General features: G+C 40.1%; 1 protein-coding gene across 1 annotated transcript in view; it reads right to left on the bottom strand.

Moving 5' to 3' along the window:
* The window catches only part of LOC107706129 (CLIP-associating protein 2-like), a 52,646-nt gene that overhangs the window by 14,610 nt on the left and 20,788 nt on the right, over positions 1–17,248 (bottom strand). The window contains exons 9-27 of the mRNA XM_016509712.1: positions 15,373–15,449; positions 15,124–15,216; positions 11,429–11,574; positions 9,949–10,084; positions 9,793–9,863; positions 8,892–8,951; positions 8,716–8,793; positions 8,470–8,637; positions 8,331–8,368; positions 7,467–7,631; positions 6,637–6,657; positions 5,933–6,037; positions 5,306–5,332; positions 4,734–4,760; positions 3,466–3,633; positions 3,203–3,244; positions 2,398–2,505; positions 1,242–1,304; positions 634–740 (exon numbers count right to left, since the gene is read on the bottom strand). Of these exons, the coding sequence (XP_016365198.1) occupies positions 634–740; positions 1,242–1,304; positions 2,398–2,505; positions 3,203–3,244; positions 3,466–3,633; positions 4,734–4,760; positions 5,306–5,332; positions 5,933–6,037; positions 6,637–6,657; positions 7,467–7,631; positions 8,331–8,368; positions 8,470–8,637; positions 8,716–8,793; positions 8,892–8,951; positions 9,793–9,863; positions 9,949–10,084; positions 11,429–11,574; positions 15,124–15,216; positions 15,373–15,449 (1,700 nt within the window). The remainder of the gene's footprint in view (positions 1–633; positions 741–1,241; positions 1,305–2,397; positions 2,506–3,202; positions 3,245–3,465; positions 3,634–4,733; positions 4,761–5,305; positions 5,333–5,932; positions 6,038–6,636; positions 6,658–7,466; positions 7,632–8,330; positions 8,369–8,469; positions 8,638–8,715; positions 8,794–8,891; positions 8,952–9,792; positions 9,864–9,948; positions 10,085–11,428; positions 11,575–15,123; positions 15,217–15,372; positions 15,450–17,248) is intronic.

Raw genomic sequence — 17,248 nt, 5'->3', positions numbered from 1 at the left:
ATTCGAGCCGTTCATGCCAGACTGGGGAGAGAGGTGTTGTAATAATGTAAAATATGTGAAAACTAATGTGTTTTTCGAACAACCTAGTATGAGAGCCTGTTCTAGCACACCCCCAAAACAAAATCAAGACTTTGTAAAAGAGCATAATAGGACCCCTTTAATATATTTTAAAATGTAATTTATTTGATATAAATTTTAATGTAAACTTCAGTAACACAATCCTTCAGAATTAATTCTAATATGCTGATTTGCTGCTTAAACATTTATTATTATCAGTTTAAAACTGTTGTGGTGCTTAATATTTTTGTGGAAACCATGAGACATTTTTTGTATTATTTTTTATTATTTGAAGTAGAAATGTTGTGCAACAATGTAAAAGTCTTTACAGTCACGTCTGATCAATTTACTTCACCCCTGCTGATTAAAAGTAATAATTTCTTTCAAAACTAAAAAAAACTGACCGTAAACATCTGTAAGGTGTATATAAACAAATAAATAAAACAAATGATTTCTCTTTTTAAAACTTCCAAAAGTCAGATTCTGGGTATGTAATTGTTTGATAAAAGGGTATGTAAACTTGTGTGTGAGAAGGGTGTAAGCAGAGTTCCCATATGTGTCTGTATTTATTTTTACCAGAGCATCAGCCAGGGCTTCCTCCACGTCCGATCCTGTGTTCAGCACTCTCATGGCACTAACTGAGGATGAGAGATGACTGGACTGAGACATACCCAACCCAGAACCTACAACACACATCACACATTTTACACATACATGCACAAATACATTTCCAAACAAAAAACTTAATGCAGTGATCTTATCAATACTGAGAAATCAATTAAAACATAATTCACCAATAATATGGATATTGACACTAGAAAACCAGAAACAAATGATTACCACTGAAAAACACTAATGAAATTTAACCACAAACGCCAATACAACAACAACAAAAAATCCAAAAACAAGTACACACATAAAAAAAACTTGGGTTAAATTCAGGGAAAAAAATGATAGGTGACTGTGAAAGATGTTCCACATGAATCTACTTGAATACGGTTGTTATAAATGTAATTGGAGGAACAGCTGTAATGACCACTAAACTTAAAGCATGCAGGTCTGATGGAGGCTAAACTGAAAGCAGCAGGAGGAGGAGATGAAAAACTACAATTCAAAAACTGACAATGACTTAAAAAAAAAAAAAAAATGTAAAGAGTCCTGTGCCGGCTGGGGTGACCGTTCACCTGCTGCACCGAAGGCATCTGGGGCATGAAGAGCACCAGTTGAGCGAGAATAATGCCGGGATGCTGCAACACACACACAAGAATGCAAACAAGCACACACGCGCGTAAATAACCAGGCAAGTGTTAGAGCTCACCAGAGAAACTCCCAATTAGCAGTAATGTGAGAATGTGCCATCACCAACCACACACATGCCCCGCTGTGACACACACATTTCACAACGCTCAAGGGTATTAGTCCAGTTCTGCTTGTGTTCTGCACAACACCAGGAATATTTTCACACTTGGGCACCCCTCAAAAAAGTTCTTCTGAATTACCTAACCTCAAAAATATTGCTGGCAGCAGAGTCTCTATCTTAAATTTTATTATCCTCATTCCACTTTGAAGTTTGTGCCTCTCAAAACAAACTTGAAAATGTTGATTATTTCCCAAAAAGAAAAGAAAAAAGATGTGTTGCACTTTTTGGCACACTGAGGGCTCCATGTTTAATTTAATTAAATACTTGTGAGAAGGCTTTTGCACATTATGTACTTGTATACAGTCATCAAGGAACGGCATTCACAAACAAATTTTCTTCCTTCTTCATTTCTGTGCAAAACAGGATATTCAACAAGACATAAAAAAAAATGTAGGGTAGATACTGATGAGGAATGGGTATTAAGAAAACTGATGACTATTAGGGTTATTCCTAATATTTCCTGTCTGTGGTTTTACATAATTTTTCTCTGGTGTGCTGTATTTTAAGGACCTCAGATGAAGCTTGTGTCAGCATTCATCAGCAATGTTTACTATGTAAGATGAGGCAAAAAACAAAACAAACAAACAAAAAAAAGGCCAGGAGAAAACTGCTTCCTGACCAAGCTGGAACATGTGGGATTTTCAACCTCAAAAAATATTTGTAATTCAACGTGAATGTGCTTGCAGTGCTGTGTATCACTGTACAAGCATTCCTGTTTGGTAGCAGCAAAAACGTTGAAGCGAGTCGAGTAAAGAGCAAAATGTGCAAATGTGCAGAAGCTTGACTTCCAGTTTCAAATGAATTGAAGGAGGACACGTATAATTTTTCAGCATGGCATGATTTTGTCTAATCATTTTAGGCCCCTGCTGAATTGAAGCTGATTGGTCCTGATAGATGAAATGGTTGCCGTGGTTACTCACCGAGCGGCGTGAAGGAGCGCACAGGGCTGGTGTCTCTGCTGCTCTCTCGGCTGGCCTCACGACTGCAGCCCTGACTCACACTAGGCCGTGGTATACGACTACCCCTCGCTGACCCACCCCCAAGAAAACATATCAAGACAAGAGCAGAGAGAAAAAACAGATAAAGAAGAACAGAGACATTGAAAGGTATAACAGACAGGCAAGGTAGGAGCAACAGAGAAAGAAAAGCTGTAACAATTGCATAAGGTTTTTCTAAGCACTTTCTAAGAACTTTTTGAGGAAAAAAGGGCCCAATACAGAGCCCCGAGGAACCTCACAGAAAAAGGAAGACAAACAACATAAAAACACTGACATTTGTACTAATTTTCCATGCACAAATTCCACAATAAAGGAACTGATAAGAAAAGAGCAGACATTTAGTGACAGGGGAAGAACAATTAGAAGGTTAAGGATTATAGGGTGAATGCTAATAAATGGGAGGTGGAAGGTCAGGATCTTTGCTTTTATATCCTGTGTCTTAACCAATGTTCAACGTTCATCTGCATTCATGAGATGGACTTCATTCATTCACTTTGCAAAGAGCAGCACCAAGCTGTGGGGTTTAACATCACAGCAGACAAGGGAAGACCCAGCAGGTTAATGTGACGGCATGTTCTGCTTTCCCAAAGCGGCGTGTTACACGCAACACAGCACAACCGCCAGCATGAAACACCATTAGGATGACAGTCCCAGCTCAGACAGGCAGATGGATTATCATTATGGGACGACTGGCGGAGATCAAGGGGGAAAAAAAACACCAACATACCTCCTTTTGATCCATTGTAGATGTGACTGATGTTTGAAGGAGCTTTGATTGAAAGAAAACATTTCAGTTTTGGTAAGAACATTATCGCCTGTTTATGTGAAGGCCTACTGAAGTCTCACAGCCAATGTGCAATTGCAACACTTTTGCAACTTATGCCCAAACAGATTAAAAATAAATTAAAAATAGTCTTTTATTCATCAGAGAGAAAACATAACTGAGGAGATCATCACGATAGAAGACCACAGATAGAAGTCAGTGCTTACCAACAGAGAGGCGCGTGGGGCTGGAGTCTCGACTGCAGCCTTGACTGCGTGGGATCCGGCTGCGACGGTGGGACCCCGGAGCTGCACTCACACGCTGAGCTCCTGTACTGAGTGTGCTCAGAGCTGTGCTGGTCAAAACCCGGCCTGGGGAACCCGAGCGAGAACCCGCTGTAAATATACAGAAAACAAAAACAGAAGTTTTGTGAGCCTGAAAAACCATTGGAAATGTACATCTTCCTACCGATAAATGCTTTTATATGCAAACATTAACACAAAGAGCATTAAATACTGTTTTCCGGGTTAACATTAACACAAAGAGTATAAAATATATATATATATATATATATATATATATAACAAATAACACAAAAAACAGACTGTCCACTATCGCCAAACTTAAATGTCACCAACAAACTAATCATCATAGCTATGCTGACATTTTTGTTGTTCATCCAGACAGCAATAATTTACATTACAATAACATAATCACAGACACAGATGACAGTTTGACATAGAAGTGCTAGTGCTATGATTCTGATTGTGTCCGAGACAAAAAGGGAAGAATGAGGTTTCCCTACTGAACAAGTGAAAATGTTTCTATGACTACAAACTCTACACAAACACAAATGAACATGCTCACGCTGCACTTTGACACACCAGTGACCAAATCATTAAATTTCCCCACTCAGTGACGTGAAGTAGGGGTGGGCGATATGACCAAAATCTTGTGTCACGGTAATAATACACGCCTCACAATAATTATTTTTGCTGAAAATTCAAGCAAATATATTTTAAATCATAACACAATCATTTATTTTTTTATAATTTAGTGGCTTAAATGCTTTCAATGTGAAAGGAACATCTTACTTTATTTACCATAGACACAAGTACCGAAACAGCTTCACATTACATAACACCAAAGTTTTTAAATTGCGACACATATATACAGGAATTGTGTAGCAGATTCATAGTAGAAGCAGAATATGTATTACACAATTTATATATACCGTCATACCGCCCAGCGTTAAAGTGAGGTTTAACAAATTATTCACAGGTTTGAAGAGAGAAAAAAAAAACACCATCCAAAGTGATCCAAGCAACACACCCTCCATGCAGTAAAGAAAGTGGGGGCTGATGGGAAAACCCATGTTTTTCCCCCCCGTAAACCAGGACAAGGGAAGATGTAAGACTAGAGGTTGGAGGCCCACAGGATGGGAGTGACTGGACTAAGTGAACGAGTCACAGGTGAAATATGTTGAAAATCTTACCACCAACAGGGGTAGCAGACTGTGATCCTGAGCCAATGAGGGGGGAGGATTAGGGAGCGGGGCGGGTCCAAGAGACCCATTGGGTGGGAGGAGGAACAGCATATTAAACGAATACAAATGCATTATGGGGAAAAACATGCAGTCAATGTGTTGTTTTGACACACCGTACAAATGAATAAAACCATCAGCCTGCAAATAAAAACATCAGTATGAGACGCGCACATAGATTCAAAAAGCCCTGCAACAGCATCGCAACTGACGTGACTTCACAACATCACCATGAAGGCACACAAAAGATGAAAAACATCATGGTTGTGTTTGCCACTGCTTTAGTTCCATCAATACTCTCAATATGTTTAAGCAGCCCAGGCTGCCCAACATTCACCGCTAAACCGATGTGTCTGAGAGTTTGTGTTTCTACACGCAGAAATGGACTGATACCGTCACACCCAAGTGAAGACCACACAGCATGCAGGCCACTCAAGACATAAAACATTTGCTCGCTCACAAACGCTCTCACACACGTTCGCATGAACTAAACACACTCGCCCAACAATGTCAGACGAGGGTACCTGGCGTGCAATCAGAATCGTCGGAACCTAGAGGCACAGAAACAGTTGGAGGAGCTGTGGGTTACATCCTTGGAGCAGGATGACTCCTGATAATCTTTTACGTACACACACACACATGCAGTTGACAATGTGTGTTACAGTACGTGGTGTGAAGATGGTTTATAGTCATGTTTCACTGCATGCTTGCCATATGTGTAGAAAAATAGCATTGAGTCTTATTTTTCCTAAATAAATTAATACTTTTATTTATCAAGGATGCATTAAATTGATTAAAAGTGACATAAAAAATATTTAAATTATTACAAAAGATTTCCATTTCAAATAAATGTAAAAAATGCATAATAGGAATAATAAAATGTATAAAATTTGTGTATGGATCATTCCTGGGAGTTTGCAGTCAGTACAATCCTCTATTGGCAAATATTTTGCACTTACAGACATTTACAGACTATTAAATTTACATGAGAGCGGTGTTATGTTAATATAGTGTGTTTATGGTGTGGTACATGAGCAAAACGACAACATAAGAGGTGTGTAAGGAATAGTATATAATATTTATCTACAATATTTGTGCTTCTTCACTGTATACGTAGAATGTGTATGAACATGCAGTGTGTAGGTACTTACGTTGTGACTGAGACGCCATCTTTGATCTGGTCCGGCCTCTTGAGTCCACCTGACTGCTGCCCATGCTAGATGCCGTTGATAAAGTCTGCTTAGTCCGTAGTCGCCCTTGAAAAAACAAACATGTTGTAATACTTCAGTTCAATCATAAAAACACCAACAAATTACTAATAAGAGATTTCCAGAGTGTCTCGCTGGCCCTCCAAAACCACCCACTTGGGCCAGGCCTGTGATTGAGGGAACATATTAATGATTGAGTTAAAGAAAAGAAGACAGGACAGAATGGACAGAGTAAGAGGAGAGCATCAGATCAGTAAGAATGATTTTTAATGAAGCAATTCAACTTGGCACAACCACAAGCTGAAAGGCAGATGAGTCATATTCTTGCGATACCACATGCCACCAGCAGACAGCAGCAGCGCTACATCACACACAATGAGCTCCACCCACTATATGTGAGGATCAGGTTCCCTATTATGCCTACAAAGCACTGAAAAACTACAAAGAAAAGCAAACAACTTTTCACCTAGCATAATTCAATACAGATCAGAGATACATATATAAATCACCTCAAAATCCTGATCAACGATTCAAAGACAAACAGTAGGAAAGCATGAGTTACATGCAGAAAGAAGGCTGATAGAAAGAGGGAGAGGGCAAGTAAGAAAAGGGGAAGATGAAGATGAGCAAATGGCAGATGATCTTACCATCCTTATCAGAGGCATCATCTTAAGCCAAGAAGAGAGAGAGGAGCACAGCAAACCAGTTAGAACAAGAGACACAAACATACTCACAACAGAATCACACAACCATACACACACACACACACACACACACAGGTAACCTTTGTGTTAAGAATTAAGAATTCTTCACTTCAGTTCCTATCGCGTGTGGTAGAAAAGAGCGGAGAGCCTGTATATTAGGGCTGGGTTTTGACACAAATTTCACGATTCGATTCGATTCGATTCTCATTCAACAAGCTTGCGATTCGATTCGATTACCAATTCGATTCAATTCAATATCGATTATTTTGGATATATATCAGGTACAGTACATGCCAAATTTTCTCAAGGAAAAAAAATCTCTCAAGTAATGCTGTAAAATATACACGAGAGTCCGTTGGTACTACATTACTATAATATTGAAGGTTACAATTGACTGATTTGTTAAAATTACACAATGAAGTTTTTAAAATAATAAAGTTACAATTACATAATAATATTTCTACTTCAATTCATTTTTTTTATATAAACATAATGGTGGCTGTCGTAAAAACTTGATGGATTTATTCAAACAAATTAAACACTGAAGAACAGTAAAATTTATAATGAATGTTATTTGGTGCATATATTTAGCAAAATGCCCCTTGTCTTGGGATTTAAAAATTGATATCGTTCCGTAAAAATTAGAATCGATTAATATCGAGATATCGATATTTTTTACCCAGCCCTACTGTATATTCACATGTATGAGCTCTGCATATTCATAAGTTAATCAAATCTGGTAAAACTGTGCATCAACTTTATGTGGCTCCTACCGAGAGATGTGTATGATCCAGGGGCCAGGCCTGTCGTGACTCGGCCCGCCCCTCCAACCTGTCCGCTGTGTCTGGCTTTAGCACCGGCGGCTGCGTTGACATCCACATCACTGCGGGAACGCTGCAAAGAGCCTGGAGATCCTGATGATTTTGAACAAGCAGGCACTAAAATAACAAACACACAAACAAAATGTGTATGCAACATTTATTTAAATAAGCATGAAAAGTGGAATCTAAAAGCAAACATTTAAATTTTTACATTGATATTTTTTATAACATTCTCACTGTGAACCAGTATTGTTTCAGTATTTATTGATATTTCAAGGCTTTTATTTTTATATTTCAGCTTATTTAGCTTTTTTTTAATTTCAGTTCTTATATGGTCTTATTGCAATTAACAAAAAATATTTAGATTTCGAAATAAGTTTCAGTTTTAGTTAACAATAACAACCCTGCTGCAGAACATGTGACATACATGGGTAATCACATACTTTACACATTACTTACACATACTATCACATATTACAGTTAAACATCCCGTGCTCTCTCATACAAACTTAAACAGCATTTAGAAAATTCCTTTAGAATTTTTATGTATGGAATATTTGTACCTTAAAATTAAAATACTTTAATATAAAAAACAATTAATTAAATTAAGTAGTTAGGTTAAAGAGGTGTTTAAAATGGGCGAGGAGTGTAAAATAAATTGTCAGGACCTAAAATATTGACCTTTTTCTCAATTCAGTAATTAAATTTTTTGATATAAAAATAGATTTTTAAAGTCACTGAACACAATAGGCATCAAATTGCCCATACAAATTTTCACAATACATGCACACACACACACACACGTAAGGATCTCACCTCTGCCTGGAGCAGCTGACCACTTTGACAGCGGCCGACTGTGAAAAAGAAGAGAAAAAAAAACAGAGCTCTTTTTCAAATTCACTGTATACTGGTGGTCTCTGGTATAGTCAGATGAGGGCGAGTGAGATATTCTTACTTAAGGCTTTCTTGCGAACTGGAGGACGAGCGATCCGACTGTGGCAGGGACGCCACGCTGCCCGAGCTCTGTAGACACGACTGAAGTGTCTTCTGATAGGACGATTCTAATGAGTTATAGAGAGAATCTGCCTCCCCGGGGAAATGAGCCCGCAACCCCCAGTATGTCCTGAGAGAGAGCAACATAGGAGATGAAACACAACAGGAAACGGCAAAATACATTAAGTCATTTGTGAACAGCACTCACTTCCTGGCCTCCACTCGAGCCTCTGAGTCTGCATCTTTGATTCCCTTCTTAATACTGTCCACCAACACAGCCACATGCCTGAGAAACGGAGGAAAGAGAAAGAGCAGTTACATAGAGCAGTTTTGGCCTTTCAACACCAGTAGGCAGCTCTAGTTTAGCCTGCGCTGTGGTGGTACCTCTCCAGAGAGTGAGTCTGCCATTCCTGCAGCAGAAGATCCAAGAAATCATAACAGCGCCTGACAGACAGAGAGAGGAAGAAAGTGAATTCAGTAATGAATGTGCTCATTATGTCTGTAAACTTGCGAAGGGCTCAGAAGCCCTGGGAGATAAATTCAATATTTACAATATATTTATAAAAACTGCAATATTCAGTAATATGCAGTTGTTGGAAATATAATATTTAACAAAATCATAATGTGCTTTTTATTTAGCCAGTTACATCTCTTAAAGACTGTGCAGGCAGACTAGATTCCTGACTTGCAAGTATGAGCATGTTAAGACACTTATTTTTAATAGGTTGTCTGGTTTGATCCTCATTAGCAAAAGAGTTGAGAAGTTGGACTCATTTCCAAAAATCAGTTCTTTCAAACTGCCCATTTCAATTAAGTCGAACACTGGTTTGGAAATTTCTTTGTGTCATCATCCCTCAAATCATTTACACTGTATGGTGAAAAATGTTCATTAAAAACAGGGGGGAAAAAAGTTGCCCTATATTACTATGTACTGTAATATTTGTACATATAAACATAATTCAAGCAAGTAGTGAGAAACAATCACTGGTGATTCAAGTTTTAATTATTCTTGATTATTCAAGATTGATTATTGATGATAATTCATTCAGGTTTTACTTTTTGTATTAAAGAAAAGATCAAAAGTAGCAGTTAAGTCTTACATTGTTAGAAAGATTTCTATTAAAAAAAAATATCTTTTGAACTTTCGATTCATCTAAGAATCCTGGAAAATAATGTCAGGGTTTACACACACACAAAAGTAAATAAAAAAAAAAAAAGTAAATCGGATCACTTTTCCTCTGTTTTGACCCAGCTGTAGTGTGTTGAAGTAGTTTTAACGTCTCACCTCCGGACGGACACAGACTTTGACGTGCAGTTACTAGTGATGAGAGGAATTAGACGTGGGACATGAGTGTGCTGAAAATACAAAAACATACGGTCAAACACACAGACACACAGTGCAGTCAGACACAACAAACTAATGCACACCACTGTTTCTCACCCGTATGATGATGCGTATGGCTGCTGTGCCAGATGTGGCCATCACTTTGGCACAGTTAGGGATAAGATTGAAGAGCACTGGAACAATGGCCTCTGCTCCATGATCAAACTTATTCCCTAATAGTGTGGAAAGATGCCTGCAAAGACACAAACATAAATTGGTGTTTTTTATAATGAACAAAAAGCAACACACAAATCAAAATTAATTTGACTGGAAATGGGAATTGCTTTGCTCGTCACCTCCTTGTCTCCAGCACTTAATTAAGTGGCTGATGGAAAACAGATCTTAATAATCTACATACCATGTACATACAATGTTCTAGTGCCAGAAATTTGAGTTCACATTGTTTAAGAAGTCAATTATGGCTTGTTTCCACTGAGCAGTACGGTTCAGTACAGTATGGTACAGTACGCAATTATGTCCGTTTCCATTGTCAGAAGTTGTGAATTGTACCAAAATAGCGAACTGTACCATACCACTTTTTTGGTACCCTTCCGTTGGGGGACCTAGCACAGCAAAGGGTACCAAAAGGGTGGAGCCAAACTCACTGCAGAACGTTGATTGGTTGACTAGAATCGTCACTTTTGCGTGCTACAAGGGGATAAAGCTTCTCCTTCACTCTGCTGTCCATGAGTGTTGGGCTTATTTACATCAGAGTGCGCAAACACAAAAAAATATAACCGTGTATTTTATAATTTAATATTTTCACACAGACAATAGCCGTTACTCAATATGCGTTCTTTTCTGTTCTTGTGGACTTGTGAAACGTCATTGCCCAAAAACCCGCATAATTTTCAAAATATTACTGTTATTGTGTCATGAAAGGCGATAATGTGGTTGTTTAAAACTCAAATCTGCGGTTTATTTAAAAAGATACCGCCTATTTCGGAGCTCCAGGCGATCACCGGGCGCTCAATGCTCATGTATCCGCCTAGAGCAGCCTTAGCTCGGCTAGTCCTTCCGACATTTGCTGCTGGCTCTGATGTCTCTGTAGTGATTAAACATGAGATACAATTCGTTTTGGGTAAATTTAACAGGCATTCGCGGTCTCATGAATCTATTATTTGTTCCTGGTCATATCGTTTTGGCTGAGCACAAAGTTATGTTTAACTCATATATTTATTTTGAACTTTACCGTAGTACAGCACTGACTTTGTAGCATACGTCTGATTGAATTGTTTGCTTTTGTCTTTATTTCCTCTTATATAAGTCTCTTATACTTTGTACTTAATACTTTCATAATGGCTGTTATTGTTCATTAAAACTGCATTTTAGAGTTGTGCTTTATGTCATATTGAGAAACGGCTATTGTCGCGCTTTATCGTCGATCGCTACTTTTCGGCATACACCACGACTATCAAGTAAGGGTACTGTTGGCGGTGGAAACACAAGCTGGATCAGGGTGTTCAGTCCCGAATCGTACCGTACTGTACTGTACTGACCCGTACCGCTCAGTGGAAAGAAGCCATTAGACACTCACGCCACCGTGATGCAAGCCTCCCGCACCACCTGAGAACGCAGGTCTTTTGCCGACAGCTTAAAAGCGCCATCCAACAGACGCAGGTGCTGGTAGAAACAATCATAGTCTGCTGCCCCGGCAACCAGCAGAGATCGGAATTTCTTTAGCTGTGGAGGGAAAGGGAGGGGGGAATGATACCACATCAAATAGGGTTTGTCACAACTGAATAGAAATGCATAAGCAAAACTAGATAAAAGCCAGGAAACTTACAATTCCTTGTACAATTCCTCTTTACAATTCCATAAAATGTTGAATAGAGGTTTAAAACATGAAGTGTAAACGAACCATATGTATGGTCACAAAGAAAACTCTAGGTCTGGTGCATCCTAATGACATCACCTCTTGAACATTGACATTGTCATGGGAAACACTAATAACAGCACATTTCACCAAATATTTGTTCAGTAAACAAATTCAGCCACTTGTAAGTGGAATATGGAGACAATGTCGATGTGCTTAAGTCTGCATGAAACAAAAATTTATTTTGTGAATGGATATTATAGATCTTATTGTGGACAATGTATCCATACATGCATTTCTTTTTTTTATTTTAGCCTTGTAATGTTTAATCAAAATGCCATAAATAGGGCTGTCAATAACGATTATTTTGGTAATCGAGTAATCAGTCGCTTATTCGAACGATTAATCGGATTATTATAATTCATTTTTTGCAGTAATAAAAACAGACTTAAGCAAACAACAGCCTTTACAATGATTTAAAATACATATATAATAGCAAATAGGCAATAATTAGTTCAAATAGAGTATCAAAAGCAAGCAATCATATGATTTTACTGAACAAAACTGTTAAAATTCATAATGTATTATAAACAGAGCTAACGTACATTACGCATTATAATAAATGCAAATAATTAAAGCGCATATATTCTAAGCATGCTCTTCTCCCGTGTTATGCGAGTAGGGAAGCTTGGTGAGATACCTCGCTCTGTTCTCAGAGAACCGGGGTTACGCAAGTAACCTAATGTTATCTTTCAAACAATCGCTTGGTATCTCACTATGGGAATGATATAGCCAACTCCCATAACGCATGCTTTCATAAGCCGCCTAACAGACTCGAAAAGGAAGAAAGATAACCTTTCAATTCTCCAAAGAGCCAACTTTAAGAACTGCATGAGCCAATGAAGGTGCAGTGAAATCAAGACGGTAAAATCTGATAAATGCGGGGAAGTCCAACTTGCCGTCGCACAAACTTCTCCCACTGAAATCCCCTTGAACAACACCCATGAGGTAGCAATACCTTGTGTAGAATGGGCCCTAAGGCCCTCTGGGGATTGAAGACCCATAGATGTATAGGCTAGTTCAATCGCCTCCATCCAGTGGGAGAGGCGCTGTGAGGAGATCGGCTTACCCTTACATGAAACGAATAACTGATCATCCTTTCTGAAGGATCGTGTCTTGTTTACATAATAGCATAACGCTCGTACAGGACACAAAGTGTGCAATTTCCTCTCCTCTGAAGAAGAAAATGGAGGAGGGTTAAAAACTCCAAAGCAGAGCAGTTATAAGCTGAATCACTGACTTTGGGAACGAAAGCCGGGTTTGGCCGCAGCGTACCTTTGCTGTCATCCGGACTAAAATTTAGACATGCTTGACGAACCGACAAGGCATGTAACTCCCCCACTCGTTTAACTGAGGCTAAAGCAAGTAGTAAGACCGTTTTCACAGACAGGAGCTTAATATGAACACTCTTCAGAGGTTCAAACGGGGCCTGAGTTAAAGCATTCAAGACCATAGACAAATCCCATGACGGGACCAGCTGCTTTGACACTGGTCTCAAATGCCTCACTCCATTCATAAAACAGCACACAAGAGGGTGGCGACCCACTTAAACTCCTTCAAAACCTGCATGGCAAGCGGAAATAGCAGCCAGGTAAACTTTAATAGTAGAGAAAGCTCTCCCATTGTTCAGTAAGCTTTGCAAAAAGCAGAGAACATCACTCACCGCGCACTGAAAAGGAATAACTCCTTTACGAGTACACCAGTCCTCAAAGACCCACCATTTCAGATCATGCGCGTTGATGGAGCTCTTGCGCTCTGTATAGTGTTTATAACCTCCTGGCCTCACGGGCCAGATCCAAAAATGTAGTCGTTCTGGGTAACCCCCCCCCCCTCAAGGGGCTGGCTGTTGAGAGAGTGGTCCGCCTGCTCGGATGCAGGTGGTGAGCCACTGACGGCTCGACTGTGGAAGGGTTAGAGAGCCCAATCCCTGGGAGTTACAGGCAGAGCGATGCCAAGCTTAGCTGCAGCACATTTACGGACCTCGACTAGGTCGCAATCCACCACCGTAGATGCCACATCGCCACTCTGCGCGCTCACGGGCCTGGACACTGGGGCTGCAGACAGGATAGCATCATCCTCCTCATCATCTGGCTCATCTCGGAGGCGGCGAGCTAGCATCTCCTCATCTTCCTCCTCATCTCCCTTGACCTCATCGCCATCCGCCAGTAACTGCTGGTCGAAAAGCGGTGCAAACTCAGGGGACTCCGAATCTATAATATCCCCCCACGAAGAAAGATCACGCAGGGGAGAGGGTTGGGCCCCATTTGCCGAAGGAGGGACAGCAGAGAGAACCGGATCGTCTTTGGAAAATGCCGCCACTCAAAGTCTTCTCTCTAGAATCCTGGCCGGCATTACAGGACAGTGCGAGCAACTTTCAGCATCCGCCAGCGCAGCCTGGGCATGCTTGACACCCATGCTTGCGATACACATCAGATGCTAATCCCTGCCCGAGATCATGAATCCACATGCTGCCAGATATGAGCGCAAAGGGGCATCATTGCCTTTCTCCACCGCGACCTTGGACACCAACATGGTGAGTTAAATATCCCCTAAACTTAGCTCGCCTTTACACATTAGTTATGATAGGAAACATCGCTAATAAACAGCAAAGCAAAGAATCTCAGTAACGAGCAGAAAATCCGCAACAGATTTTCTCTTTTTTGTTTTTCTCTTTGACTACACTGCGTTCGGCAATATCAACCTTGACGGTACGTCTACGAACTGAAAGCAGCGCAGCCTAGGTCCTGAAGGAAAGTCTTCACGGAGAAGAGAACAAGAATGCCGTTTTGGGGATCACAGCTGTATATATAGGGAGAAGTGGTGGGCTCCTTGTCATGAGCTGTGATTGGTCCATCCTTTGGACAGACGTGGTGCAACTGGTGCTTCCATAGTCTATCACGCCTGGGGGCATTCCCATAGTGAGATACCGAGCGATTGTTTGAAAGAGAACAGTATTTATTGTTTGAATTTTTAAAAAAAATGGACAATTTGAAAGCGGAGACTTTGTTTCATACCAAAAATAACCTGCTGTGTCTTGACTGTCGGTGTGTTTTCAGTTTTCTCTTTGGGCCACGATGTATTTTTTTACTGCATGAGAACATGAGCGGCATGGCTTGTCGGACATAACAACAGTAACGAAGGGAGGTGGGTCTTTGCAAAAGGTCAATTAAACAATTAATAATGGATGACTACAAAAAGCACTTTTTTTTTTTAAATGTGGCATTAGTAACTGCAAATGTGTTCAAATCTTTACACACAAATCTGTGTAAGTCCAAGGCGACCCCCATATCAACCAGCTTAACTGGACAAAATTACCTGCATGAGTGTTTAAATCGTGTACTCTATGTTGTACTCACCGCGTTTGTTCTATGGTCCCAGTCATGTTTATCGTCAGACAGAACTTCGCGAATCTTGTTCAGATTATCCTCCAGGTCTCGTGTGGAGTAGATCTATGTAATGAGAGAGACGCACAGAGACACCAGTTTTAGATCAAACAATTCCAAGCCTTTGATCAAACGTGAATGTTATGAAAACCACAGGTGGATTGTAACTAGGTTCTGAGGGAATTAAGTAACACCTCCCTCATTTACATGCAAGTGTCTCACCTGAACCGTGGGGACGTCTGTGAATGCTTTGATAAAATCCTCCTCATCAATAGCTCCTGCACCCTCCTTAGAGACACCTGCAAAACACATGAGTGACTTCCATTAAAACACAAAAACTTGAGACAGCTATGAGGTTTATGAAGGGCACATGAATCTGTCACTGTTTGATACATTTTTAATCTCAGTCACACTAGGAGACAACTAACTGACAGTTGCAGCCATTACCATCGAAACTGAGCACAATGAGGTGTTCCTATGGCAACTGTTGTATTGCTAATCAAACAGGAGAGTGTTCTCTGTGGGGGGAGGGAGTTTCATACATGCAGTGCATTCAGAAAATATTCAGACCCCCTTCACTTTTTTCAATTTTGTTATGTTGCAGCCTGATACTATAATTGTTTAAATTATTTTTTTTCTCATTAATCTACACTCTGTGTTTCATAATGACAAAGTGAAAACAGAATTTTAGAAATGTCTGTAAATTTATTAAAAAGAAAAAAACTGAAATATCACATTTACATAAGTATACTCAGTAATTAGTTGAAGCACCTTTGGCAGCAATTACAGCCTCGAGTCTTTTTGGGTATGTAGCAACAAGCTTTGCACACCTGGATTGGGGGATTTTCTGCCATTCTTCTTTGCAAATCCTCTCAAGCTCGGTCAGGTTGGATGGGGACCGTCGGTGGACAGCCATTTTCAGGTCTCTCCAGAGATGTTTGATAGGGTTCAAATCAGGGCTCTGGCTGGGCCACTCTAGGACTTTCACAGAGTTGTCCCTAAGCCACTCCCGTGTTGCCTTGGCTGTGTGCTTAGGGTCATTGTCATGTTGGAAGGTGAACCTTCGGCCCAGTCTGAGGTCCTGAGCACTGTGGAACAGGTTTTCACTGAGGATATCTCTGTACTTTGCTCCATTCAGCTTTCTCTCAACCCTGACCAGTCTCCCAGTCCCTGCTGCTGAAAAACACCCCCACAGCATGAGGCTGCTACCAGCACACTTTACTTTTGGGATGGTAATCTGCAGGTGATGAGCAGAGCTGGTTTCCTTCAAACATGATGCTTAGAATTGCGGTTCGTCAGACCTGATTTTCTTGTTTCTCACAGTCAGAGGGTCCTTTAGGTGCTGTTTTGCAAATTCCAAGTGTGTTTTCATGTGTCTTCACTGAGGAGAGAATTGAGTTTGGCCACACCGCCATAAAGCCCAGATCGGTGGAGTGTTGCAGTATATGATGATAGAGCTCAACTAGAGTGACCATCAGGTTCTTGGTCACCGGTCTAGACAAGGCCCTTCTCCATCAATTGCTCAGTTTGGCTGGGTGACCAGCTCTTGGAAGAGTCCTGGTTGTGCCAAACTTCTTCCATTTGAGAATTATGAAAGCCACTGTGCTCTGGGGAACCTTCAGTGCAGCAGAAATTTTTTGTAGCCTTCCCCAGATCTGTGCCTCGATACAATCCTGTCTCTGAGCTCTGCAGGCAGTTCCTTTGACCTCATGGATTGGTTTTCACTCTGATATGCATTGTCAGCTGTAAGGCCTTTTATAGAGAGGTGTGTGCCTTTCCAAATCATGTCCAATCAATTTAATTTACCACAAGCAGACTCCAATCAAGGTGTAGAAACATCTCAGCAATGATCAAGAGAAATGGTAGGCACCTGAGCTAAATTTCAAGTGTTGTTTCAGTTTTTTCTTTTTAATAAATTTAGAGACATTTCTAAAATTCTGTTTTCACTTTATCATTATGAGGTACGGAATGTAGATTAATGAGAAAAAAAAGAATTTAAACAATTGTAGTATCAGGCTGCAACATGGCAAAACTAAAAAAAGTGAAGGGGGTCTGAATACTTTCTGAATGCGCTGTATATATATATATATATATATAT

The sequence above is a fragment of the Sinocyclocheilus rhinocerous genome, unplaced genomic scaffold, assembly GCF_001515625.1.
Source record: "Sinocyclocheilus rhinocerous isolate Xijiao unplaced genomic scaffold, SAMN03320098_v1.1 scaffold53, whole genome shotgun sequence".
Taxonomy (NCBI): domain Eukaryota; kingdom Metazoa; phylum Chordata; class Actinopteri; order Cypriniformes; family Cyprinidae; genus Sinocyclocheilus; species Sinocyclocheilus rhinocerous.
The sequence above is the reverse complement of the archived record's forward strand: the minus strand, read 5'-3'. Positions and strand labels throughout refer to the sequence as shown.